This window comes from Aquila chrysaetos, chromosome 3 (genome assembly GCF_900496995.4).
Source record: "Aquila chrysaetos chrysaetos chromosome 3, bAquChr1.4, whole genome shotgun sequence".
NCBI lineage: Eukaryota > Metazoa > Chordata > Aves > Accipitriformes > Accipitridae > Aquila > Aquila chrysaetos.
Window position 1 is genome coordinate 77,113,156 of NC_044006.1, and position 27,276 is coordinate 77,140,431.

The following is a 27,276-nucleotide window of genomic DNA, read 5'->3' on the forward strand; positions in this document are numbered from 1 at the left end:
GCACATCAGTATCTACTATTCAAGAAAGGCTACTGCAGCTTGCAGCTGTCACTGTTGAAAACATTTCCTTACCTCCAGTGCTGTCAACAGAAAGTCGTACAGTCCTCCTCGATTGGTGGGCTCCATCAAGTCTCTGATCAGATGGATTTCAGCTCCCAGGTGCTGTATTCTAGGGGAAAAAAAAAAAAAAAAAAAAAAAGTCACAACTAGAACAAATCTCTGGGCACCAGTGTTTGTGGGTGTGTTTTTGAAATCAGATTATGGAGAGGAGGCACAGATCTGGAAATCCATTGCTGATTCCTTGTGCGTTACTTTGATCTTCTGGAGGCTGAGTCCTTGAGGTATCCAGCATGACTGGATCTCAGCAAAAATGCTCAATCATGAGAAAATTTAAACTCCTCCATTTTTCACAGTCTTTCTTACTCCCCTCTCTCATCTACAGTTGAGAAAGCTGCCTAAAAAACAAACCTGTATCATCCAACATGACTGCAGGGGAAAAAAAATAAAAAAAATAAAATAAAAAAAAAAGCTTCTGGATTTCATGGCCCCAAGTTTAAACATTTCACCCGTTTTTGGAAACCAAGCATATCCAGGAAGTCAGCCAAGGATTTTGACTCAAATTTGCCAAGAAAAAAATGTACAGTTTCATTCTACTGGATGTAAGCAGGTTCCTGCAGTTACAGTGAAAGCAGCACAGACAGAGCCTCTTTGGCAGAAATGTGTTACATTTACAGTCATTCCTACACAGGAAAAGTCTAATTACTAGATGGTCAGTGTTCAAGACCTTCCTAGTCTCCAAACTGAATCACAGTGCCCCATTGAGAACAGAAAATAGAAGATGTACAATATCTAGGCGATGCTTTGGAGGCATCAACAATTGGCCTTCAAAGGCTTCGTGTTCCTGTCTTCTACAGTAACCTGAGATGCAGGTAGGACCACATTTCCCATGACAACCCCGAATTATCCTCTCGGGTAAGAGATGGGCACTCAGGAAGTCTCTAGCCACTTTATATCATGGCCAACACCACCACACCACAGCTGGCAGACAGTAGCACACAGAAACCCCAATACAGCTCAGGAAAAAGCATGTTAAAACACAAACTCTGGTTTTTCATTTATACTATCTGGCTGGGAAACGTGCCTGTCCTTTCTCCGTTTGAGGTATCACACAGCAACAGGCTTGGGAAATGAAAAGCTTCCACTTACTTTGCTCGGGATACAACATACATCAGTAGGGGTAACAGGTCATCCATGGGGAGCTTGTAGTCTTTGTCTACCACCCGGGACACTGTGCTCTCTATCTCTTCATAGGTCTTCTGGAGGATCACCAGCTTTTCCCGGGGATCCACTGTAGTGCTGTCAGTATGAAAACAGCTATGTCAAAGATGCTTCCACTACACAGCTAAAGTGATAAAGCGGCAGAACTAAAAAAAAAAAAAAAAAAAATCAGAGCAGACTGTCATGCTACAAAACAAGTCCTTCAATCTTCTCAAATGGCTGCACCAAAAAGAAGGCAACAAGGTTGTGCCAAGAGGCATCACCAGGGTGTAACATCATCCAGATGGACCTTAAGTCTTCCCAAGTCCTGGGTATGACCTGCTCACCCTAGTGTCAGTCTTTCATTTTAGACAGGACTAACCTGAGTCACAGTCCCTCGAATAAAAACTAAAGAGCATGGGACGAATCACTTTGGGCAGTTCTATCAAGGGACTAATACAGTTGTCATATCTGTAAGGTTGGTTCTTCTGCCCGTAACAACGTCCGTAACGTCTGGCAAAGGTCCACGTAGGCTGCGCTGCCTTCCCCAGAAGAGAAGTCACGTTGGCTTTCATAGGGAGGCTCCCACCAGGACTAGTGTACTTAGGGACCCGAGAGCTCCTGTCTGATGGATCCCACAACACTTCCCTGCTGCCCTTTAACTTCCTTCCCACTCGTTACTGCAGTACCATCCCCTAGGCTGGACTTCAAGCCAATAAATCAAGCTGAGCTTCTTAAATTGAGCTCTGCTTTGCTACATTAACATCTTGGGATGCCACACTGGATGTATAACCCTCGTGAAGCTCCATGTGTCCAGAGCAATGGGCTCTGTCATGACCAGGCAGTCACAGCCAGGCCCAATTTGCTGTGCACACTGACATGAGTGAACTCCATTTCATCAAAGTCAGATTTTTTTGTAGGAATATCTCCGCAAAATTAAGGGGAGAGATTAGCCAGGGGAGGGTTGCATTTAAACACAATTGATATTGTCTTGATATTTGGGGGGTGGAGGGAAGAATTCTATAGAAGTTACTTTTTCATTTAAACAGAAATAATAACACAAACAACTTTTCTTTAAATAATCTCACAGGCTGACCCAGAAATGCTTTTGTAAACAGGTGTAAATTTTGGCATTTCCCAGAACCAGAAAATCCCTGGTTGTCGGTCGGAGGTTATGGACAGTGACTTACATCAGCTTCTGCAAACACTCTGTGGCAGACAGGAAACACTTGTCTTTGATAAGGGACTGCCTCTGGAAGGGAGACAAAGAAAGAGTTGTGTCTCTGTAAGAGCATCTCTCCGAGAGCCACCACATAGCTCCTCAGCACGGGACCCAAAATAAGCATGTTTGCTGCTGCCCATAAAAGAGGGCAAAATAAAGCTGTTATAGACAGTGCCACTCTGAACACGCTTGGATGTCTACAGTGCCACTCTGAACACTGATGTCTTTGAAACACCATCGAGCAGAGCATTACAAAGCATTCCTATGCAGAGCTCATATTCCCATCCATGGAAATTCATATGGAACAGATACAGATCATGACTAATTGACACGTCACGTAGCTCTGATTTCTGAGTACAGTCTGCCCTGTGGTCACTTAGGTGAAGCTCCATCATTAGCTAGCACCAACACATAGCCCCAATGTCATCTCACGAACACACCAAAGCTAGCTCTTAGCGTTATTTCTTACCTGGTTGGTTGTCAGGGTGAGATCTTTCAGAGGCCAGAGGTGTCTGAAAGGAGATTACAGAGAAGATTTAGAAGGCAGATGTCCATGTCTTAACTCCACCCTAAGTCAGTTTTGACTGTTTTTATCTCCTCATTGAAGGTGATGCTAAAGTCTTGTAGGTGCACGAGGCTGAGTTTGCTCCTGTTGTTACACTGCTACAGCAAGAATTAATAGCTTAGACTCATTAACCTGAGTGTAGGGTTCATTTTACTCACAGCTGCTCCTGTAATAATCAATGGAGAGTTTTGGCAGTTTCAGATTCCATTCCTCTCCACTGAGTCCAGACTGAATCAAATTGCCAAATTGAGACTCTGGGTCTCCTGCTACCCTGCTTAAGTCCTTGAGCTGTGGATGATGATGTGTTAGAAGAGCTCACATGCCTCTTGAGTCTGAGTCACTGGTCCTCACATATCACTTCCAGAGATGTATCTAGCTGCAGGAATGGATGAAGGAAACATCTGGCTCCACAGCCTTTCCCAGTCTTGAGACTGTGTGCTTGCATAGTTACAGCAGATACCGTTGGATGGACTATGGCCCTTCCTAAGACACATTTATAAACTCAGTCTGATTGGTCCTGAGTTGGAGCTAACCATTTCTTTGGTGAGCTAGAAAAGGAGATTTTTGCTACACAAAAATGAAAATTAGTATAGATAATAGCAGCTTTCCACTAGTCAATCTTGTCCTTCCAGACAGTATTGCAGGCACTCCACAACAGGACTTCCTCTGGCAGCCTAGGGAAAAATTCAGTGCTACAGCCAATGATGCAACCACGAACAGGTTATATGTCCTTTCCTCCTGTGCCATCAGAGCTTTCCCTGGCTGCTACCTTCCCAGCTGGTACCATGGGGTTGCATCCTGGGCTGAAAAAATGTCACTTACTTCTGCACATCCAGAAACTCTAGCAGCTTGATGTCAGGAAATAGACTTAGGTCCATGATCCCTTGGCAGTAGAGGTCATCTTCTCTTTCATGATAGAGCATGTAGAGCATGAAAAGCTCAGGGTAGAAGCAGGGCAAAATCAGCGGCAGGACCACATTGCATGCCTTCTGGTCACTATGGCAGAGAAAAGCAAAGCAGAGTCCTACAGTGACACCTGTAACCTGGATATTACCAAGAGCCACACAGCACACAACGGAAGAAGCAGCTTCTGAGACTACAAGGTGTTCTCCTGGTTCTCCCCTCCTTCCTCCACCTTTGAGTTCAATGTCACAGTTGGACAGTAGTGACCTATATAACACTCTCATGCGTGTGCCCACAAGCTGAAGATGCAAGTGCATCTTATGCTGTAGGACAGGACAGTGTACTGTTTCTCCACAAGATCTCCTTAGTCACTGGGAGAAACCTGGAGCACCAGAGACCTCCCTCCAGCTGTTCTTTCTGAGCTGTTTCAGTAGAGCACTTGTTATTTCTTAAGGGACAAAGACCAAATAAATTCAGATAAAGCCCTTTTCCAGCTGCTTACCATTCCACCAACCTCTTGGCTTCATTCGGCCCACTGGGGATGGCTGCAGATTACAGCAAAGAGAAATCCAGACCAGATGGGGACAGCTGAAGAGACGTGCTTCTTCCCACTCCCAAAACCCCTAAACCTGGGTCTCCCACAATCGTTCCTACCTTCTTATTCTAGGAACATCATGTTTTCTACCTCCTCTGCCACATTTCCCACACTGTACTCCCTATTTCTGATTAGAAGTTGCTCTCATGCTTCAAGTAGAACTACGGAAAGCTTTACACTCAGAGAGAAGTGTGGGCAGTAAACCTGACTCAAATGGACAAATACAATCTGTTCAGTGCTTAATATATTTCAGAAGACACCCCAGATGTCCAAGCAGCTTAAAATTAAACAAGCAGTGGTGAGACATACCTTGTATCTCCATCCATACACTTTGCAGGCAGTTGGCCTTTCTGTTCCAGTGCCAGATGGAGCAAACCCCTAGAAGAGGAGCAGAACCAAGCTTTAGTTCCATCCCTCCTTTTTTAAGGGTAATTTGTTATTCACAAGTGAGGAGCTCAGCTGTCCCAGCATCAAGTGGGGTATTAGTAAAGCTCTCTGTAATCCTTGCAGTGTTTCGGTAGTCAAGTTTCAGTATTTGAGGGCTTTCTCCACTACCAGCAGAAGCCACCAGGAATGAGTGTTTCAAAATTCTCCATAGCTTCTGAAGAGTAGGGTGGTCACTCTGGAGATCCTAACTGTGGTCTGCACTGAGCACCATCTCCTTGTACTCCCACCCAAGGGACATGAGGTTTCAGGATCTGTCATACCAACCAATTCTCTAATCCATCTATAAACATTAGAGGATGTTCATACTCTGGAAAAGTAGCTTGGGTTTGTCTTGGTATTGCCAAGCCAAAACTTCATCATCTTAAACGGGGATTAGGGAGAGGTTGCCTTTTTCTGGTGTAGAAGTATCAGCCTAGGAAACTTAGCCAGGGGCACAGCAGAGCAAGGTGGGTCTCCCTCCCCACACTGCATTTGAAAGGTCTTGAGACATGAAGCAAGCTTTTCAAGGGATGCACTGAGCCCAGAAGCACCTTTACGTGAACCAACGCTCAAGTTGTGAGCCCTGTTGTACTGTTCATGAACACAGCTCAGATGAACTGAATCAAATCTGACTTGTTCCCATCAGCTGTGCTGCTGTTCGCAGACTGCTCCGGGACAGACAGCCCCTCGTCATAGAGCTGGCAGCCTTCCTCATGCACACAAGGCTACACTGATAACAACAGAGCTTTTATCCAACCACTCATTTTTAAGGCAATACCACCCCGAGTGCAGCTAGAGGCAGAGTTCCCCACCTCTGCCTACTATGGCATTTCTTGTATCTTCTCCTAAAAGATATTCAAACAGCAACAGGACCCCAATCATGCCTTTGATCCAGTCCCTAATGACCCATGGGCACAACCACACAACTGAACCACCTCATTTTAGAGTCACTACCCACATCAGCTGAGCCTCAACAACGTGCTTACACTGCCTGTTCTTAACTCTTGTTGAGTTGAGGCATGTTAAGCTTAAGCCATTTTTCATTCATAGATATCGAACATCACTGTTGTGTGCTCTGATATACTTTGCTGTCCTTGTTACTTAGTGAGGTTTCTTGCTCACATTTCTGCTTATCTAGATGAAATCTTATTATGGGCAGCAGCTCATTGAGCTGCCATAACTCAGTGAGATTTAGTCAAATTAAAGCTTCTGGGTCACGTACTGAGCAATGGGCATAATAAAGGTTTTCTAGGTCCATGTGACCTCAGTTATTGCATATAACTCTTTACATAGCACCACTCAGAGGCAACTCTCCCAAGAAATATGCTGTGAAATAAAGCAGCCCTGTCACCTGGAAAAATGATCCCAATGGTCTACTCCACAAGCCCTCTATGCTCATACCCATTGGAAGGACTCGGCGTGCTTGACTTACTGGTAAAACTCCCATATTTTCTTTGCATAGTACTTGACTTCCTCTTGTGCCATAGTCAGCAAGTGTCTGTTGGCCCCAATCCCAGAATATGTTGCCTGAAAAGCTATTGCCAAGGCTTTCAGCAGCTTTCCCAGTGGGTGCAGGGAAGACTTCAATGCCTGCGTGACAGAGGAAAATTAAATTTTGCAAGTCAGCCCTTGCCATTAGTAGAGGGTAACACTGAAAGGCCACCCAATCTTCTCTTGTCAGCAAAGGAGAACAAGCCTAGAGGTAATCAGCTATAATTTTGGTTTATTTTTGCTGCCACAAGCCAATTCTCCTCCCATTATCAGGCAGAAATGTGCTTAGTAGAATTGCTGTTCTGATAAGATTTGCTGTGATATTCGAGAGAGAGCAAAGGGTGCTTCAGGGAAAGGCTGGTTGAGTGAAAAACAACCACTGAGAGTACATGGAAGTTTATTAATCATTTCCAGCAGCTGGTTATTCCCTGACACAGTTTGAGAACCAAGAGTGAAGCTTTATAATCACTTCCTGGCCTGTATAGCTGTACACAAAATGAGTGTCCAAAAAGGACGAAGGATAACCTTCTTCTTCACAAGCATAGGTATTCACACATAATTTAGAGAAGACTCTTGAAGTCACTGGCAATGTTATATGTGCTACCAGAAAGCAACAGAAAGTTGCTACGACCTGTGTCCGTGTCTCGTGGACAGACGTGAATCATTATGGTTTTAAACTTTACCTTCTCTAAATAACTCTGTAGTGACTCCAGGCCCTGGTGCTGGACAAGATCTTCAAGAATATCTTCTATCTTCCAGGATACATCCTCAGTCCCCCTGAAAAAATGAGAGGTGTGGAAGGAAAACCACACAGTGAAGCACTGCGATAAATCCCAAGTGGTATTGCAGGTAGATTCCAAGGGGGCAATAAGACTCTTAGAACAAATGAATTTTTTCTACACTTTTCAATGCAATTGCCTTCGGCTCCCCTGACGACCAGCCTGGGTTGCATCCTGCACATGCTTCTCTGATCTATTTTAGGTATTCTCTTAAGGGGAGATGAGTTTGCTCTGCATCAGCTGATGATGTCAGCTAGGTTTCCCCCAAATACAAGAGGAGCCAGCGATGACCAGGTCATGTGCAGATGCTTACATTTAATCAAGTGAAGCGCATCCAAATTTTCACTTATAAGAATCAGTTTCAACAGCACAACCTTAAATACAGGCTTAAAATTCATCCTCCTGTCTCATAAGCAGGAACAACTGGATAATGCTTGGGTTCATAACTTTAACACATGGCAGACCCTAATGTAAACCACTATCTCTCCACACAAATGGGCTCCTCTATTGTGACGAGGGCACGTGATACTCATACCTTTGGCAGAAGAGGTACTCCTGCGATTTCCGCAGCTCCTTGCTCGTTTGTATGTGGAACCCTGTGAAAGACTCCTCCGTTTCTTCTTTGCAGCCAGAATGGATGAACTCCAGGAACTGGTCATAGATTCCCTTCCATCTCTTCTCCACTGGGAACTCCTCAAGGCCCAGCTGACTGCAAAACATAACAGGGCATTAGGCTTTTCTGCATCCCTCCTCAATTATTTCAGACTTCACCTTCAAATATGGAAGGTTCACCAGAACAAGAACTATGGGAGCAGAGAAGGATGGCAGTGCCTAACTGGTAATTCAACGAAAAGCAACTCAAGTCTATTGTCCTGGCAACAAGGTACTTTGGGTGAAGAAAAATTCCTGGTCAGTGGAACATCAATAATCTGAATCTTTGCTGGTGAATTGATCACAGGCGGTCTGCTCCACTTATGGATGTTTCTAAATATAGACTATTTATTTCAACTGAAAGCCTGCAGAAAAGACTGATAGCAAGAAGACAGTTGAGCAACCAGCACCAGTAGCTACTGCTGCCTGAAAAGCACAGGAGACAGGAGCTGTTTCTGCAACACAGATATTCTGATCGACTGGAAATGTTTTGAAGAAGTAAGAAGAGGAAATTGAACTGGATTTTGCAAGAGGAATTCCCCTCAGAGGACAGGTAGCTGTATTTTCCACTGGGACTCCCTCATTTTGGTTAACCTGGCTGAACCCAGGCCCTCCAGCCTGGCAACCAGAGCATCCCTTTGCAGGGTTTGGCCCTGAGGATAAGAGTCTATACCAAAGGATGTGGCCTGATAGCTTCAGCGCAGTTACTCCTGCACTGCATTCACACCGTTGCCTGCCAAAGCAGCATCAGCGCCCCGTGAAGCTCTGATCCTGGCTCCCCAGCCTTCCTCCACATAGAGCAGCACCCAATTCAGGCTCTTCAGAGCTTCCTGTGCTGTGCTTCACTTCGTGATTTTTGGCAGCTTTCCTACCTCTACAATATCAGCCGGTAATATTCATGTAGTAGCACAGAGGAAAAGGAAAGAAGCAAGTGATGCATTTTAGCAGCCCAGCTTTGCCTTTGTAGCTTCAGACCCATCTGTGTGTATACACAGAAATGCGTGTGTGCGTGCACACACATGCACAAATCGCTGAAAATGTTAAGCCTCCAAAACTCGCTCCAGTCTGAGGATGGGAGTATCTCTGGGTGGATGCTGGCAGGAGGGGAGCGGAACATCTGTTTTCTGCTTCCTATGTGGCATTAACATTAAATGACAAATTGTGCTCTCCTTTTCTCCTTCTTTCCTTGCATATAAACCAGTTTTTAAGATCAACTCGTTCAGGCAAGGACTGCCTTGATCCCTGTAGGGATTGATCCCATACTCCCCTAGGTAGGGTCAAAATACAAGCCATGACCCGCCAGGTCAGCTCTTATTGCTCACGCTTTGGTTATCCTGTCATCCAGCTGCTCGTTTGATGTGTTCAGGGTGCCGTGCATCTGAAGACCTTGGCCCGATTTGTTAGTAAAGGTTCCCTCCAAAACGAAGCCATTGGCAAATGACAGCTTTCCCTGCAATGGAGAAATAAAGGGTTATTCTGCCAAGATCTCATTAGAGAGAGGAAACAAGCTGGACCGAGATCTCAAATTCTCTTTTCAACAGAGCCAGCTCCTGAAACAGCGACTAAGAACATCTTCCAGCACGGAGGTGCACATTTTCAGCATCCAAAGCAAAAGAGTCATTAAGGTGGCAGTCACTGGAGAAAACATGTCCTTGCTACTGAATGACACACATAGGATTCTGGAGGGGAAAGACCGCCACAACCGCAGAGTAAAACATTTGCATTATGCTTTACAAATACTCAATATCCTCTCTGAGTTATAAAATTGTCTGGCTTAAATTTGACAACAGTTTTTTCTAACCTAGAGTGAACACATGAAACTTCAATTTCTCCTCTGTTTTTCCTCTGCTTGTTAAAACCACAAGCAAGTTTGGCCTCTCAGGTAAGGAGAATCACATGATATTCACCACGAATGCTTTCAAGATGTTTGCTGCTACCAAGAAAAACCTTAAAGTCTCTGAGGCAAATAAAGACACGCAGTAGCTTGACTCAAACTTAGGAGTTTTAATTAAATCAAATCGAAAGCCAAACAATATCATAAATAGTCTGGCTTTGAATACCAGCCTGAAATCCTCATTGCTAATAGCAGGAGGCACTCCATCTTTAGATAAAGAACAGATTTTTCTGGACTAACCACTAAAACTGAACATTAATTTTGGAGGAAGCAGTATCTAAGCACTATAATCAGTCTCTGCAAAAATCCACCCCGACTCTTCTGGCTGAAGAAGATGATAACAAACTCTTCCTCCCATGACAAGTCAGTAAATGACAGGGCTCATTTGCAGTCATTACCAAGTGTCTATTTTGACATCCACTCAGTCTGATATAACCACAGACTTCCTGTCAGACTCATCATACATTTCTGTAACAAGCCGGAGGACTAGTTTTCCCTGCAACACGGCGCTTTATGAACACTTTGAGCAGATATTTCTGTTAAAGATCAACCGCAAAATGTCAAACGTGTCAGTGCAGTGTCCAGATTGCAAAATTAAGCTTCCAAGATCCCTCAGCTATGTTAACACTTGGTTACGTTAGCGTAGTGCTGGTACTGTAACTCCGTTTGGTTTATACATCATTTCCTGTGCTCCCAACCACTACAAAGGCTAAAACATTTGTTCTAAGAATACAAAAGCATCCCAACTGCAGCTGCAAAGCACAGCCAAAAATGCCCCACAAAAGCCAAAAACTCTAAAACCCTCAATATAAACAAAACCATAAAAACCAAAACAATGCACAAAGCCCCCAGCTACTCGAAGTCTCTCAGCTGCAGCCTTCCTTCTGTGAATGAGACTGATAGAAAAAAAAAAAAAAATCCAAAAACCAGGAAAATGTTATTTTCTGGGGAGCTGGGGAAAATGGAGCAGGAGGGTATGAACTTTGGAGATTAATCCATCGTCCCCTTTGGAAAGCAAGCAACTGTATAGAAAGGCTAAGATGAAGGAAGTGCTCACCTTTCCAACAAATGTTAGATCTTCTGTGAAGTTCCCTTCGTAGACAGAGTCATCTTCCAAGAGCAGAATCCCAGAACCCTTCATTTGAAAGAAGTAGTAGTGAATTCATGACATAAACTTCCTATCTGCTCAAATTCATCTAGAAACAGACACTGGCTTGGACTATTTATGGGCTGCAGATTCTGAGAACCCTTTTGAAAGCCCAACGTATCATTGCAATGCTCAAGAGAAAAGCAAGGACGTGCTCTAGAGATAACCCATTAGGCATCACTGCACAGAGAAGTCCTGCATAGTCAGGAGGTTTTAAACAACAGTACTATTGCATTCATTTCCCTAGAAGAAGGAAAAAAAAAATAAAAGGCAGGCTCCTGTTCTAAGAAAAGTCGCCAAAAATTGCCATAGGGGTCAAACTTGTGGTCCTCCCAATCCTATGATCTTTAGGTGATTGTAGCCAATTGTGTCATTCTTTGCAAGATGATTAAGTGAAAAGAGGCAGGCAGTTGCTATGTAGAATTAGCTTTGTCCCTTGCTGTGCAGTCAACGGGGCTTTAATGAGCAGCTCCTAAGCATTCATTAAATAACTCATTCCATTACCTCCCAACTCCCATGAGTGCTTACAGTACTACAGATTTCAGGGAAAGAGCACCAAGATGAAGAACAGATACAAGATAATTTATACCAATGGGGAAAGATTCTTCTTGTTGGGGCTTAGCCCACGCTTTGGGCCTGAAGGTTTATATGTACCCATACCAGCCAGAAAATGTGGTCACTTTTAGAGCTGTAACACATTTTCCGCTGGAATGGTTTTCTTGATGGAAAGTGCCCTTTCTGGCAAAAATAAAAGGTTTCCAAGGGAAGCTTCTTGGCCATACCAATTTTCCACTAGGAAAACTGAAGTGACTGCTCCCCACCCGGAAGCCTTGTGAAGTTAAAGGAGCCTTTGGCAGCTGGCAAACCAAAAGACAGCTTTATTTTGGTTCCCTGCAGATGGAGGTTTTATGGAAAGCCCTTCCGACAAAGTTTCCATGCTAAACGTTTTGTCCTAATTTGGTGAGTGGGGAAGGGGTTGTTTGTTTTTTTAAGCGCGTATTTTTCATGAGAAGAAATGCTTTTATTTCCAAGCCAGCTCTAGCGATGCCAATTCCTTTTGCTTTCCCCACCAACTTCTAAACTTTCAATGAACCGGACAGCCAACTTGTCATAGGTAAACTCACATTGGAAAGGTAAAGACTTAATGATCTCTGAGATAGATGTAGTATGATATAAAACTGTGCAGCACTTCACATATGAGTTCTGGTCTATAATTGTGACCTGATGGTCAGTCAGACAGCCAGACCTATAAGGTGTCTTAGCACGAGCAAGGAGAAGTGACAGTCTCACATCTAGGTCCTACCTGCACCTCAGGAAGGTGATAAGAAATAAGAGTTAATCTAGGCCTTGTTCTTCAAAAACATTATTTTGGTAAAATACCAATGCTTAAGTTTTCTTGCTTTCTATTTTCCCTCAAAGATTAATTATGAAGTGAAATCTTAATCTTGCCCTTGATGGCGAATTCCACATCCCACTGATCTAGAGAATCCACTGAAAAGGTGTACTCACCACCATTTTATCAGCATGAAATGTCCTTTGATAGCAGACTCCTGACTGGGTTACTACAATGCCTTGTCCATGTTTGTGATCGTCGAGCCATGTCCCTATGTATCTCTCCCCTCTGGAATGCAGTAGAAAACAAACTATGTTTTTTTCCCTGTTTTCTTAGTTCTTCGTCAATTTGATGTATCACTTACTGAGGCAAGTTTTACCTGATATAATGCTCCATGCAGCACAAGTGCCAGATGTACTGCACAAACTCAATTCATATAATGCTTCCTGAGGAGTTCAAGCCTTATAGCAGGGGTTGAACACATCCCCCCTTCATCCCCAAGTCTCCCCACCAAAACATGAGGCTTTACCCCTGCCAACAGAGGCACTGAAAGCCAGCTCTGATCCGTACCACCTTTACCTATCTTTGTCTTCCCAGACTCCATATCCATTCTTCTTGTCATTTTCCCACTGTCCTGTGTATTTAAATGGATGCTCAGCTGAGAATTTCTCCAATATCCCAAACCCTTGACGCACGTTGTCTTTAAAGTAACCTTTGTAGACCATATCATTCCCATACCTGCAGGGAGACAGACAGACAGAATTTAAGACTGTGACTGATAGCTACTATTGGAGTAGGAGGCCAGGTAAGCGAGTAGATTAGGCTCATCTGCCTGCTAAATATTCCAAATATTTGACTGATGGCTCTGGAGCCGGTAGTTGGTCACTATTAGGAATGGGCATCGCCCAAGCTAGTCATTCCACAGTTACCTTTCAACATTATCCAAGGACACAACACTTAGGCTTGGACTTGTCCTGGGAGAGGCCACTCAGTCCTTGGCCTCCCAACAGCTGCGACGCAGTGACCACTGGTTAATCCAGAGTAGGATTAGATCAGATCAAGCAGAAAGCCAGATTCACCTTCACCTTTCTGTGCTCGCCAACCAGCCCTTCTCCTGGGCTCATCCCCCTGAGAAGAGCTCCCCTTGGCTCTGTCCATGCTGGCCAGCAGATCTCCACTGCTACAACAGGGAAAGCACTTACGCTAAGGAGAGTCGTCATCTCTAGTTATTGACGTGCTCTCACATTTGACACCAAAGACACTAGCACAACACCACTCAGTTGGCTCCAAGTTCCCTCGAGATTTCTGCATGTCCTGTACTCTGAGTTTAATTCATAAATAAGGAGCGGAACTTGCAGTTTGTAGGAAGGAAGATGGCCTACCCCATAGGAAGCAGCTGGAAAGCTGGGCTGTGTGCTTTCCTCTGCCACAGTTGGCTCAGTGAAAGCAGGGGTAAGTATGTGCAGGAGCAACAGGCAGTCCAGTCTTCACATTGGCCAACCCATTTGGCTACAAGCCACCTGTGACCTAAGCAAAGACGATGCTGTTGCGCTCACTGCTCCATGAACAAAGCAAGCTGGCCCTGTCCACTTAACCCCGTAGGCTGCAAATGAAACTGGTTTATACCTACAACCTGCTGAGCAGGCCTCCGCTGCCTCTTCTGGCCTTCTAAATGGAAGGTAGATGGTGGGTAAGGCTGGGATACCACCATGTGCCCACAATACAGTGCTTTGCGGACTGGGCTCCAAATTCACAAAATCCAAATTCACAGCAGCGCTTTGAGACGCAGGTGTGCAAATGACTGTTTCCAGAAGCATTTTGATGAGTAAAAAATAAAACCTTGGACTCCATTTCTTAAGCTAAGAAGTTGAGTGAGCAAGAAAAGCAAACTAGGAGAACCAGCTCCCCTCAGGATAACAGTTACGACTTCCAGACCAACAGTCTTGTCTATCATTAAGGAACCTATTCTACACAAGATTTAGTTCAGACAGCATGGCCAGGGGAGACGGAGCGAGCTGTGTGCTCCACCAAGTCTGTCCAGGGCTGATGGCACACCATGCGCTCTCTGCTCTGCAACAACAAGCATGAATGCAAAATTATATCCTCACCTATAGGGCACAGAGGATGCTACGTCAGGTAGTTGCAATGGTCATAGCTTGCAGAGAAGCTCTTACTCTTCCAACGCTCAGGAGACTCAGGGCTTGGGAAGAAGCCATACTGCCCATCTCTAAAGCAAAAGCTTCTGGCGCCTGAATTACCCTGGGTTTTACACTGTGACTGAGCCTTCCAACACTGAGGTGGGAACATTTCACCCTTTAAACACGTGGAGTGCTCTTTTTCCCCAGAGTCCGTCGTTGGGTTTTACTTACTCACAGATTCCATAGCCTCTCATCTTGCCCTCGTACCAGTGGCACTTATAGCAGTCATACCGGTCTTCAGATTGGCGTGGGACAAGGCATATTCCAAACCTACAAGGTGCATATGGCAGAGGTCAGCATGGCAAAAGGCAACTCAGTTGCACTGGATGAAGTTTAAAAACTAAGGACCTTCCAGACTCCCAAGCTGATTTACGTGGTTGGGGTCAGCTCTACCACTGACACTATTTCCAGTTGTCAACAGACTTGGCCCAAGGAAGAGCAGATCTCCTTGTGAGCTGCACTCACAGTTTCTTGTTGCTGCTTCTACATAGCTGCTCTCAGTGGTGTTGGTTTTTTCCCCTCTCTACCCTTTCCCCAGTTTAGGGGCTGAGTTAGACTACCAAAGCAATTGCTTCGGTCCAAACAAAATGTTTTCTTAATACTGTCATGAAGTATTTGAGATATTTTTTCCCTTTAAAAATCTAACCTATTCTGGAACTCATGTCGAAATGAGAAAACTAAAAGTCTTACTTTCAAAAAATTTTAGAAAAATAATGTTTGAATTCCATAGTATGGTTTCTTTCCCCTGAAAACTCCTCATTTAAGAGGTTTTTGAAGATATCTAAAAGTAGCTTTTTCAAGGCATTTCATATGAATAAATTCACCTAGATTTAGAGTTCAGGGGTCAGATTCATCCAGCTGGATGGAAATGTCTGCATCTGAACTGGTCATCTGCCCACACTTCTTTTATTCTAGTCATTGTCAGTCCACTCACTCTAGGTTACAATATACTCAAGCTTAAGCTGGGGGTTTAAAGTAGGTCAGATGAATTGGGCCGTAACAGTAAGTAGAGTCCCCCAAAAAGACGCCAGTGTCCCTGTACCTCTGGAAGGAACCATTTCTTAGTGTATTTGAAAGCAAGAAATGCCCTGTTTGTCAAGGCTTACCCATGCTCCAAGCCCTCTTTGAAATCTCCAACATGGTTGCGTCCATCACGCCACTTCAGTGTCCCCCTGCAATTTGAAGCAAACATTACACAAGGGAGATCACCAGCAACATTCACAGCTGCAACAGAAGGTATCGAGGCACAACCTAGAAATGGGTAACATCAAAACATTTCCTCAGGCGACAGAGACACAGAAGTTCTTCTCCAGGCACCTCTGGGACTCGGGTTTGCACTGTAAGGGTTTAATACCATAATGTTTTCATGGCCTGGAATGAGTGGGAAGAATCCTCTTCCAAATTCCCTAATCTCAAAAGCATTTTGTAGAGTTGCTGGGTCATCCATTTAGGACCTTGCACATGATTCTTTTGTAATTGCAGCACAGCATGTGATTAAGCCTGCTGAAGTTCCAGCATGGCACATCCCCATAGACAACATAATGACACCACGGTCCAGAACTTCATTGTGCCAGGCACTATGAAAACAAAAGAGACAAGCACTGGCCTAAAGGGATCATATCTTTCCATCTGTTTTGCGGGGGGGTTGTAGCAATGATTACACGAGGTAACAATGCAAAATGAGACCGGAACAGTCAATGCGATGGTCAAATTACTGCACGGCCATGCCCAGTTGTGAATGCATTTCCCTCCCTCCCAGTCTCCCACTCCACCCACACCCACTCACCGTTTTAATTCTTTTATCATCGCAGACACAGCCAGCTGCCCACAAATTCCCCAACCAGAGACAATAGAAGATGGTGCACTACCAAAACCATGACGCATTTGTTTGACTTTCACCGTGCTTGTTGTTTTAAACACCTACATGAGACAGGCTCTTTTTCTGGTATTTACAGGGAAGTGGTCAGATTAATTTTAAGTGGATTTAAAATACATCTCCTTTTGCTTTGCTCGTGTGAATGCTAGCAAAGAAGAGCAAGCCAGAGAGAATGCCTGCTCTGCCCATGGGGATGGTTGAAGCTACTTCTCAGTAAGAGTATCTCCTTCCCCCACACCAGGTCATCAGGAGTACTGGGACAGAACAGTGAAGAACGCAGACGTTTTTGCAAAAGAGCCCTGATTCACACTGCTGCAGCTTTCTGCTCATGCGCTTTGCCATGCCAGCCTCTCCCTCAGAGGTGGGCAAGCCATCAGTGCCAGCTTTGCTGTCCTATAACCTTGTATTAGTGGCAAGTCACATAGAAGAGCAATTTCAGGAGTGGGAAGGAAAGCCTAGTAATTAAGCAATTAAAAGCCCAGGTACTAAAAGCACCTGAAGTCACTTAGTTCTGCCACAAATTTCCTGGGATGCCTTAGTCGAGTTACTTAATCTGAAGCAGCAGAGGTCTTTATTAATCTCATTTCTCCAGCCCTAAGACAGGAGGAGACAAAGAGTGAGGGGAGGTGCTTGTTCCTCTGTGTCTGCACACAGTGGTTTTCAGATCTCTGTTAGGAGTGCAGGTGCTGGAGAAGGTGGGGATGATGTAAAGGACTGCCTCAGGCATAGCTTTACTCTAAACACCTATTTAATGCCATTCTGGGGCAAGGCACAATCTCTCCCACAGCAGATTCAGGATTAAGCTTTTGATTTGGGGATATTCTCATTATTTTAAGGCTCTTTCAAACCAAGTCTCTACATCCTTTTTGCATCAATAGCAACTGTAAACATAGGGTGTAAAACTCAGGAAGTATAAAACTTCCAAATCAGCCTGTTTTGGTGTCTGAGGAAGTTGGTCATATTTCGTGTTTCTTCACAAAAACAGAGACTGTGCTCTATCCTGCGTCAAAGAGATTTTGGCTGGGACCATTTAACCCTTGATTTACAGACCATTCCCTTTTGGCACAGCTCACTCTTAACCTTCAGCTGAATTTAGTGAACAGTTCTCATGTTCCCAAGAAATGCATTTGAGCCTCTTTTGTATTTATTTTTTTTTAAACTCCTTTGATAATAGTTTGGATGTTAAAATAGATTTTGATAGCACAGGAAAAAACTTTTCTTTCATTCACAAGCAAAGGCTTTTTATTGGGTTTTTTTGTCATCACAATGACAAGATTTTATGCCTCAGGCTGAGAACTTGAAAATAAACATTAGCTCAAGTCTAAGTCCTAATTACGGGTATAAGTCAGCGCAGTGCCTTCAATGTGATCATTACCACATTATTAGGGGCAGCCTCTACAATTTACTGCATAAACCAGTATCACTAGCAAGATATCTACAATACAATAGGTCACGTGTCAGGACTCATACTTTGACTAAGCCCTGAAATCAAGCAAATCTGTCCCAACTGCCCCCTGAATCTGTCCTCAATACCAGATTTCCCTCTGGAAACAAGTGAGGTAGGAACCAGAGAGGCTGGCACACGCTGGGAGATCGCCAGCCCAGAGTCTGTGGTCCAGGCCCTCAGCGTGGGATGGATCGCCCCATGTCCACAGCCACTCTGTGACATCGATACCTCCACCTGTGCCTCCACTGGACCCAGGCAGTGCTACACAAAGACAGCAGGGCTATCCTTGCACGTTCTTGCGTAGGAAAGGGGCAAAAAAGGCTCCTTACTTGCCATGTGGCTTTCCCCAGTGCCACTCGCCCTCGTAGGATGCGCTCTTGAACTTGCCCTCCAGCCTGAAGACATAGGTGAAGAAGCGGCAGGACGGGGGCTCGGTGCCTTCACCAGTCTTGCCCCACAATGGGAAATCTCGCTTCCCATTCAGTGCCTGGCGGACAGCCTGGTTCAGCTTCCACTGCCAAACAGCCTGGGGGCAGAGGAAGAGGAGTGCCGGACTAATGAGTGAAAAAAGCATAGTAGATCCCAACAAGAGATACTTCAGGAGAAGCAGCAAGAAGCTGTTGGGTTCCCATCAATTCTGTGCCATTCAGCTGGCTGGGCTGGTGAGTTATGGCCCATCTACAGCACCAACAGGAGATCTTATCTTGGGTCCCGCACGTTGGATACTGCACCAATGCACAACACTTCCATGTCATTTAAGCCTGACACTCACCACCACTAATTGGCCTTGGCACAGGACCATGCTGATGGGACTGTACTGTGCCAAGCTCTGCAGCACACGCTACTGCCCAGGACAGACCACTTCCAGCACCCGGATAATTTTCATCTACCGTCAACTGTCTAAGCAACCCCTAGCCACCTAACACAGTATTGTCTCCATGGGGTTGGGGGGAGGAACCAACAAACCCCACACTTCTTAGTATTCTGCTTTCAAAAACATAAGAAAACGGCAAAAATCACAGAGGAAAGGCCTCAGCTGCATTTACGCAGGTGAAGATCCCACTGAAGCTAAAATCCTGATGCTTAATGGGATTTCAACTTCCACTCTCTAGTCCAGGTTTTGCCTCCACTACAGAGCTGCCATCCCCTCTGTGCCATTCCCCTATTTCAGAACTTGGTGCACAGTATTTCAGGTGGAACAGAAACACCCTGCCCACTGCTAACCTTCATCTGCGGGTCTTTGGCAAAGAGAAAGAATGTTTCTTCCGGGGTTATAATGCGGAGTCCGTACCTATGAAGCAAAAGACATTACAGAGACTATGAAAAACACATTTCTCAGTCAAACAGCAGTTCCTGCTCTTCCCATTCCTCTTCAGAAGCTAATAGTGCTTTTGCAGTCAGTTTTTCCTTCTCAGGAGGTACTCAACTAGTCAACTCATCACTTCGTTCTCTAGGTCTAGAGCCAAAACCATTTTATTATTGCTTGATTTCAGTACATCAGCAAAGACAAGCAATGCAAGTCCAAAGTGCTGTGATCCCATCTGAGAGGTGCTGCAACCACCCATAGCCCAGAACCAATCCCACTGGGTGGAAAGGAGATGAGACAAAGTTTTGAATCATTTTCTCAGTTTCACAATCAAGTTGAACACTTATTTTATTTTTTTACCTCCAAGTGGAAATTTTTCACTTACATTCCTGGAGCTGATTTCTCCCTGCAGTTTTCGTCTACCCACACAAGCTTTAGATCAAAACTCTGAAAGCTGTTTCCCTGGAACAAAAGGCAGAAGATGTTCCTGTTATTGATGTAAACATCACACTTTGCCCCTGCTCTGTCAATCCATTGAACAGCAGAGCAAGACTGGCAGCACTGTAAATTCCCTCTCTTGTGGTCCACACATCTATCCCACACTATGATGACAGACCTTGGAGACTGAGGAAACGTAGAAGGAAGAAAGTTCTCAGTTTAACACTTATAAGTGGTGTTCCATAATGCCATGGCTACAACTAACAGTAACAGACCTTCTGAGACGGCACTTATCTCTACACTAGTTTCTTCCCTATCACATGACAACACTCCCAAATCATCCCTGACACCCAGTATGCCCCAGTTTTCCTTATGATATATCTAGGATTTGGACTCCAGATGGCACAGCCAATAGTGACCCACAGTACAACATTTAAGAAGTCACTATTTTGATCAATAGCACACCAAACAGAAGAAGCTAAAGTGGCTGAAATACTAGGTAAAGACTGCATTTAATATGATATCTCCCTTCCCTGTCTAAAGTCCAGATGCCCAGACTACAAAGCTGCTCTCGGTAAGGATGTAGTTGGCCAAGGTTAGGTACCGGCACCGTGGAGTTCACCACGATTAATCACTGATGTACCTACCAGATTTGGGGGAACAGGGAAGGGAGGGACGTTCAGATTCCCAGCACCAGAGCCCTCGTCAGCAGAACTCTGCTAGCAGCCCCAGCTAACCAGTTCAATCCCAGTCCAGTTATATCTCCCGAAGCCTCAGTAACAGTCATAGCAGCAGATGAGACATAGTGGGTGGGAACCGTTGACTGAACAGAGATGTCTACAACGTATGTATCTCTGTGTGAGCCAGCTACCCTGCGCTCTCATCCCAGTGAATGGAGTCAAAGACATGATTCAACTCATCCTAATTTTGGCATCTAAAATGGGTCAGCTGAACCACACCCAGACAGCGCATGTTCCTCTCCCCTGACTATAAAGGGAGCCTGGGGCCACTTGCTCACAGCGAGATCACTACAGTGCTAAGAAATCGACAACGTAAAGTTGGATGAGATAATCACCACCCTATTTCCTCAGGCCTAGACCCTGGGCGCCGAGTAGGACTGCCCAACGTTATCACAAAGGCTCGTGTTTGGAAGAGCCCGTAAGATGCATCAGCTCACAAGGCAGTCATGTGTTTGGACACCTGAGGGGCTGGCACATGACTAAAGAGCAAGCAGAGAGAGGTGCACATGAAGAGAGCCCAGCTAGATTAAAGGTGCTGTCAGTCAGAGCAAGCCAAGCTGGACTTAGTTGACATGCTGCAGAACAGCTTTGAACACATATTATTCATCTAGCTATCCATGGCTGTAGACACTCCCTGTCTGCCCCACACCCAGGCCCCAAATCCCTGAAATAGCCCCAAGAACACCTGCAACTTCTGCTCCCATGCCACTAGCAGAGTCAACCATATTTAGTCCTATGCATGAGTGCTTACAGTATAATAACTTTGACCCATCAGGCCCCCTTTGAATAAGCAAGGACACAAATCAAGGGATTCACATGCAGGCATGGGCTTGGGTTGCTAGAACGGTGCCTGTGGTGGTTGGATAGTACACATTTACTGGGGGAAAAGTCATATGGATGCTCCTCTATCCCTTCTTCATTAGGCTTTCTTTTATTCTCCAGTGCAAAACACAGGTGCATGGATCCGAGACAAGGTTTTGCCAAAAGCCAAGCTCTGCTGTGTTTTCAACATCAAAGGAACCTGAATTTTACTGTCACTTATCTGCGCTGCCCTTCCAGTCCCTCTGAAAGACTGCAGACTCACCTGAATTAGCACAAGGACATCATCAAAGAGCAAGATCCGGTCTGATCGATTTGTGCTGGCAGAGATGGGAAGATTTTTGCTATCTTCCAGCAGCCTCCTTTCGGGTACACAGAGCATGTCCTGCAGAGGGAACCACAGAGGTCACGATGGAGGACCAAAAGCATCAGGAAACATAAGGATTTGGGAAAGGACACACAACTCAAGCCAACAGTTCCTGCAGAGGCCATCTGACTCATGGCACAAGCTGACAGTGACCGCAGAACTGGACATAGCACTCAAATTCTAAAGTGCCCAGTGACCATAAGGTTTCTCCAAGGCTTTCACACTGCCCTGCTTTGTTGGCTTTAAACCAACCCTCAAATTCTTAATCCATATTAAATTTCCTCCATGGGTAAGTAGAAGTTTAAGATGTCCACAAGAGCTCCCCATAAAACCACTTTCTACATCCACGACTCACTGTGAATTTGTAGCCCAAGGACTTCCATAAGGACTTGGTAAAACAAGCTTCATCCAGGACTTGGCTGATGAAAGACTGCAGCTTCACATATTCCTTGATGGCGCTGGTAACCACAGTCTTTTCAGAGCCCTGATAAAAGAAGGCAGGGCTTGAGCAGCGCTTTAGGTATGGCTGTGCGGGACATCTACTCTCTGGGCTACAGCTGCAGAAAAGCCTCAGCAGTTCTGAATCCAAGGGCAAATGAGAATTAACCCTCCAACCCCACTTCCAAGGCAAGCTTCCCAAATCTAGCGTTGCCTCTGCCACCAGCAGCAGTGTGCAACCTTAAGCCAGTTACTTGACCCTTTGCAGCTTCTCAATACGATGAGTAGCTCATACTGTGCTGGACCGTTTGTTGCTTTGAGACCTTCAGGTGGGCTGCACTCCACTGGTGCTGGTTACTACCACCCCAGCTGTCCACTGGAAATCATTTTCCTTCCAGTCTGCTTTGGATTCACTGACACCACCACAAAGTCCCACAAGCCCTGCACAAGGTGTTAGCATAAGCCAGCCAAGTAGCATCACATAAAGATTCCCACCTCTTTGAGAACCTCCTGCAGCTTGGTAAGGAGCAGTATATACTGCTCAATATGATCTCGGATAGGTTTGTGAAGAACAGTGTATAAGGCCAGTGACATGGAGGTCTCAGAGGTGAAGTCTGTAAGGAATTGTTTCAGCACTGCCTTGTGGTCCTTCCAGGCTTCACTGCAAGATGGTGGATTAAGACAAAAGTTCATTAATTAGTTTTTCCGCAAATTGCCACTCCTTTGCCTTCCAAACTTTATATGCTACCTCACTCCCCGAGAGGGTATAGAAAGACTTGAAAGAGCAAGAGATAACAAATATATTTGCACAACCAAACACACAGAAATAAGGCAATGAGGCAAACGAGCTCCATCCGTCCTGCCTCCGGCCCAGCAGTCTGTGCAAATAGGAACCACACCCACAGAGACCCAGAATATAGCGTGACTTTCACGATGGTTTGCACACCGAGGAGGTGACTTGAAGTGGCTGTGAATCTGCTCAGGTCTAGTGCTCATGCTTTCATTTGCTGTTTCCATGAGACTCTGACAACATCTGGGACAGGCGGTGGAAATTTCCTGCCAGATTCCAACATCATCCTTTCTCAGGTCCCACCCCTTGCCTGAACTCCCAAATTCCAAATCTACAGTCTTCCTCTCCTACAACGGGAGTTGTGCATGGCTAGAAAGAGATGGAGAGAGATCTGTAGAGGAAACCTTTCAACGGCTGCTGCCATGATCTCAGAAGATGGCAGGAGCAGCCAGTATGGCCAGTTCAGAGGAGAGGCAGCTGGACTGTGAAACAGAGATCACTGTGACGTGCAGTGCTCGGTGCTGCTCACTCCGGTTTAGAGTCTTAACCCATACAATAGCGCTGTGTTCCTATCAGCCCTTTCAAAAAGCATTTTTCAGCCCACTGACCTTTTGCTCTTTGTGGCGTGTTCGAAGCCGTGGACTACAACGTAGTTTGCAAAAGTGACGAAATATCTGTTGGCAAGAAAAAAAAAAAAATGAACGCACACAAGCACAAGCTGAGTTAGAGATGCACATTAGCTACTAGGTTTAAGTGATAAAGGGAAGAAGCTCATTTGAAAATGTCATGTCAGGTCCACCTTTCCAAAGGAGGCAGAGAGAGATGCAGTTATTGTGTCTCTCACCTTGGCTCGCTCCCCTTTTGTCCCCTTTGCCAGCTCCTTGGTTTAACTGTCTTGTCGACTTCTGCACTAACGTCGTTACAGGAAGTATAAATCATGCTGGCATTTAGCATAAGCAGAAGTAAACTTGCGCAACTGTCCTGGAAAGCAAATCTGCAAAGGCTGAGCTTAAGATAGCAGCTTTGGATGTATGAATTTCTGCTGGTCGAAGTAAAAGTATCAGGTCTGTATTATTGACAGTAAATTCAAGTCAAGGTGTCCCACACCAATGCATCTCATCTCACACTAGAGGGAGATCGAGCCATATTTTGTCAGCAAATACCACGCTTTCTTCCAGTCCTGTTTTCAGCTAAGTCATGTATAACGTCCAGACTAATTATCATTTATTACATCTTTCAGGGACATGTATTTACTGCTGATTTTCAGGCCCCTGAAGAGTGGTTTTGCTTCCTCCTGTATCACTCCAATAAGCATGAGACGTTGTAGGATCAGGACTGCACAGAGTGAGTCAGCAGAGGTGGGTAGGAACCAGCTCCTTTTTTTGCATGACGCCCAACAAAAACAGGGTTTAATTTCAAAATGAGAGGAAATTAGATCTTAAGATAAACTTCTCCTTTGTGTCATCTGAAACCTCAGCCCAAGTTTTCATCTTTTATATGCCTTTTTAAGGCAAGCCAGTTTTAATTCACAGAATCAATTCCCAAATGAACAACATGCACTGCTCCAAACCCCATTCACATAAAGGCAAAGCTTGTTGTTCATCACTTTCTAGAATGATGCTGTCCAAGTAAAAACAAACAAAAAGTAGTCCTTCCTTCCTCCTACCTCCACAGGCATACAAACCACCAAAACCAAGGCTAGATGAACAGCAATGTCCAGGAGCCACTGTGCCCATCTCCCGTTCCTGCATGGGGACCAAACTGCACAGACGGTACAAGCCCATCTGGCAAAGGCTTGGCCACATTTATGGCCAATGTGATGAAGGAGGGCTTGAACATTCTGATCTTTAGGTCATCTCACGTGTCCATAAACCATTTTTCATGCTAGGACATCAACGCACAGGTTACACACGCTACAGTGCTTTCGGTAAACATTTTATTTTGCGTTGCAGACAGATGAGGAGCAGATGTAATTAATTATAGAAACAGCAGTGGGGCAGTATGTTTTTCACATCAGGGTACATCCATCACTTGCTATCATATCCCTTGCCAAAAGCATAAAAATGTGGCACAAACACATAATATGAACTGTCTAGTGACATCTTCTCTCTTCATCCCTATGAGTCCTTTAAACCTACTTGTGCACGTCTTTCTGTTCCTGATGACAGCTCAAGCTTCGCTCTCATAAATTACCCAGGCACAAATTCTACTCCTGTCCTCTTCGCATTTTTAAGATGCATTTAAAAAAACCCTATAATTGCACGAAAATATTCTGCCTCTTACAAGCATACTCACAAGCTACAAAAAAGGCTACTTATGATGCTGTCTGCAAACACACTACATTCTGTAGCACTTGTGAGTGCTGAATGCAATCACTTCCCTGACCTAATGACTGAACACTAGCGGACAGGGCTGAACAAATTAAATGCACAAATTAATTGCACCAACCTACCCGTTAGTTGATAAATTTGGTCCCTTAGGCTACTCCAAAATGCTTCTGTACTTACCGGATGTAGAGGCTTAGAAACAGGTCTCCTTTCCAGACAGTATAAATGTCCTGGATGCAGAATGACTCAGAGGTGCTGCATTTTTGTTTCAGTATCCGGTAATTTTCTTCTGTGAGGTTCCAGAGAGCTTGAAATAGATCATTCAGGAGCAGGAAGAGCTTAAAGTTCTCCTTTCCCTTCTGGTCACTAGGCTCTTTGAGGAAAAGACGGGGGAAAAACACTATCAGAAAGCCTCGATTCCAAGAAATCTTGTGGAAAACATAGCCAATATCTAATACTCAGCCCAATTTTTTAGCATAAAGCACATACATTTATATAGGAAAACAATGCCAGGGAGGAAGGAGATGATGATTATTTAGGGTTGTGTCCCTGTGAGTAATTGCACGAGCTATCCATGCTAAGGCTTTGGCTTTCCCATTCTTGTGGGCCATGTGGTCAGGGCAGCCTGCGAGGCTCAGCCCCAGCTCAGACACGAGTGCCGGAGGAAATTTTTCTGCCCCTGGCCCGAAGGGCTGTTCCCAGTCTCCTTGGAGGCTAGAGCAAAAAGGCGGTGACGTGAGAGGGAACCAGCCTATGGGCCTAATCCAGTCGCACCACTTTTGGCCAGACAGGCTTGTGAATATTTATATGGATTTGTTATTCCAGTGGAGCTGCTCTGATTTACTGCCAGCTCAGAACCTGCACCCACAAGTTTTACCTTCAAAGTCGGGCATGACCACGGACCAAGAGCAGGGAGGCAGAATGGGCATGGTTTAGGGGTTGAGAATGTGTGAGATGCATTTTGGATTTCCATGCACCATGCTGGAAACAAGCCTTGGAGTGGGTGTACAGGCTGATACTGGTTAGAATCTGGATTAACCTCTAAAACCAGGAACCACAGTCCTAGGTTGAATGAAAGGCCATAGGCATCCTTAAGAGCTCACTGTCTTAAATGAAACATCTCTACATACCACTTACTCCAGCAAACCAGCCTCCAGCAAGTCCGCAGCCACGGAGTTTCAATTATAAATCCCTTCACAGGTGTGCCAGTGACTCAAAGCTAGAACTACAGATGAAAAAATAGTCTTCTCTGACCTACCTGCCTGGAGCAGAGGCTTGAGGATGAGGGCATCTATCCGTGCCAGGCATGCTGAGAAGGTTTCCTCCACTTGGAGCAGAGATGCAGTTGCTTCAGCTGCGCACATGTCCTGGACACAACACAGAAGGCACACATAAACTCCCTTGCAAGAGCGTCCATCTACCAAAGCTTCAGTGCTCGTTGCCTTTCCTGCTCTTGACAGCACACACAGGTGTGACTGCTGTGCCTAAAAAGCATCTGAAAATGTTAGAAGAGGAAACAGAAACCCAATAGCTCAACGTGAGCTGGTGTCACAGAAGACCACCAAGGCTACAGGCCATTTTCCTGATGCCCCAAATTGAAGATCTTCTCGGGTGGGCCACGATGCCTCTTCCACATGACTGGAAAGCCCCTAAACTTCTTAATATGTTAAACCTGCTTAGTGCCAGATTCGTTCTCCTAGAAGAAAATCCATGAAGTACAAGGCAGCACAGGATGAAGCAGAGCATATCTTCCCGTATCTCTCACCAGTTTTCTGCCCGGATGCCTCAGTCTGCACCTTTTGGCATTAAAAGCTATTGTACGGAGCTGCAGAGCCGTGCGATCCATGCCCAAACATCCAACCTTCCAGAAGAACAGAGGTCTGATGTTACTCCTTTCCGAGTAGGACACTGCACTGCTGGTTATTTGTCACAACCGCTGCGTCAATAAGGAAAGCTTGCCTAACATGGAAGTGGGCAGCACTTAAAAAAAAAAAAAAAAAAGGCAGCAAACCCACGTGAGCAAACTTCTGTAGCTTCCTCCTTCCCAGCCTTACCTCCTGAAAGAAACGTATCAGAGGAAGCGAACACAGCCAGCTAATAGCACATCATAAGAGACTGCTCTGGAAAAAGGCCGGGTGGTGAAGATACTATGGGCAGCATCAGCTGATATTACTAATGGTGATAAAAATACAAAACTCTGAGATTCTTTTAACTTTGTGAAGCTAAACAGCAAACTCAAGGGACTGCATATGGTCTGTCCACATTTA

The 27,276-nt window shown here is 45.1% G+C and overlaps 1 protein-coding gene across 7 annotated transcripts in view; it reads right to left on the reverse strand.

Moving 5' to 3' along the window:
* Window positions 1-27,276, reverse strand: part of ALS2CL (ALS2 C-terminal like) — a 47,147-nt gene that overhangs the window by 1,562 nt on the left and 18,309 nt on the right. For 6 of the 7 annotated variants that reach the window (XM_030008826.2, XM_030008828.2, XM_030008827.2 and 3 more), the window contains 24 exons: window positions 26,268-26,376; window positions 25,190-25,382; window positions 23,291-23,356; window positions 22,388-22,553; window positions 21,810-21,938; window positions 21,353-21,472; window positions 19,476-19,552; window positions 19,009-19,075; window positions 18,114-18,310; window positions 15,568-15,633; window positions 14,633-14,731; window positions 12,843-13,001; window positions 12,440-12,551; window positions 10,841-10,918; window positions 9,212-9,339; window positions 7,774-7,947; window positions 7,143-7,236; window positions 6,401-6,558; window positions 4,852-4,920; window positions 3,867-4,040; window positions 2,949-2,991; window positions 2,448-2,509; window positions 1,207-1,356; window positions 73-169 (listed from right to left, as the gene is read on the reverse strand). In XM_030008826.2, coding sequence (XP_029864686.1) covers window positions 73-169; window positions 1,207-1,356; window positions 2,448-2,509; window positions 2,949-2,991; window positions 3,867-4,040; window positions 4,852-4,920; window positions 6,401-6,558; window positions 7,143-7,236; window positions 7,774-7,947; window positions 9,212-9,339; window positions 10,841-10,918; window positions 12,440-12,551; window positions 12,843-13,001; window positions 14,633-14,731; window positions 15,568-15,633; window positions 18,114-18,310; window positions 19,009-19,075; window positions 19,476-19,552; window positions 21,353-21,472; window positions 21,810-21,938; window positions 22,388-22,553; window positions 23,291-23,356; window positions 25,190-25,382; window positions 26,268-26,376 — 2,787 coding nt within the window. Of the gene's footprint in view, window positions 1-72; window positions 170-1,206; window positions 1,357-2,447; window positions 2,510-2,948; window positions 2,992-3,866; window positions 4,041-4,851; window positions 4,921-6,400; window positions 6,559-7,142; window positions 7,237-7,773; window positions 7,948-9,211; window positions 9,340-10,840; window positions 10,919-12,439; window positions 12,552-12,842; window positions 13,002-14,632; window positions 14,732-15,567; window positions 15,634-18,113; window positions 18,311-19,008; window positions 19,076-19,475; window positions 19,553-21,352; window positions 21,473-21,809; window positions 21,939-22,387; window positions 22,554-23,290; window positions 23,357-25,189; window positions 25,383-26,267; window positions 26,377-26,774; window positions 26,946-27,276 lie in introns of those variants that run through there. The other variant, XM_030008825.2, reaches the window with a different exon arrangement.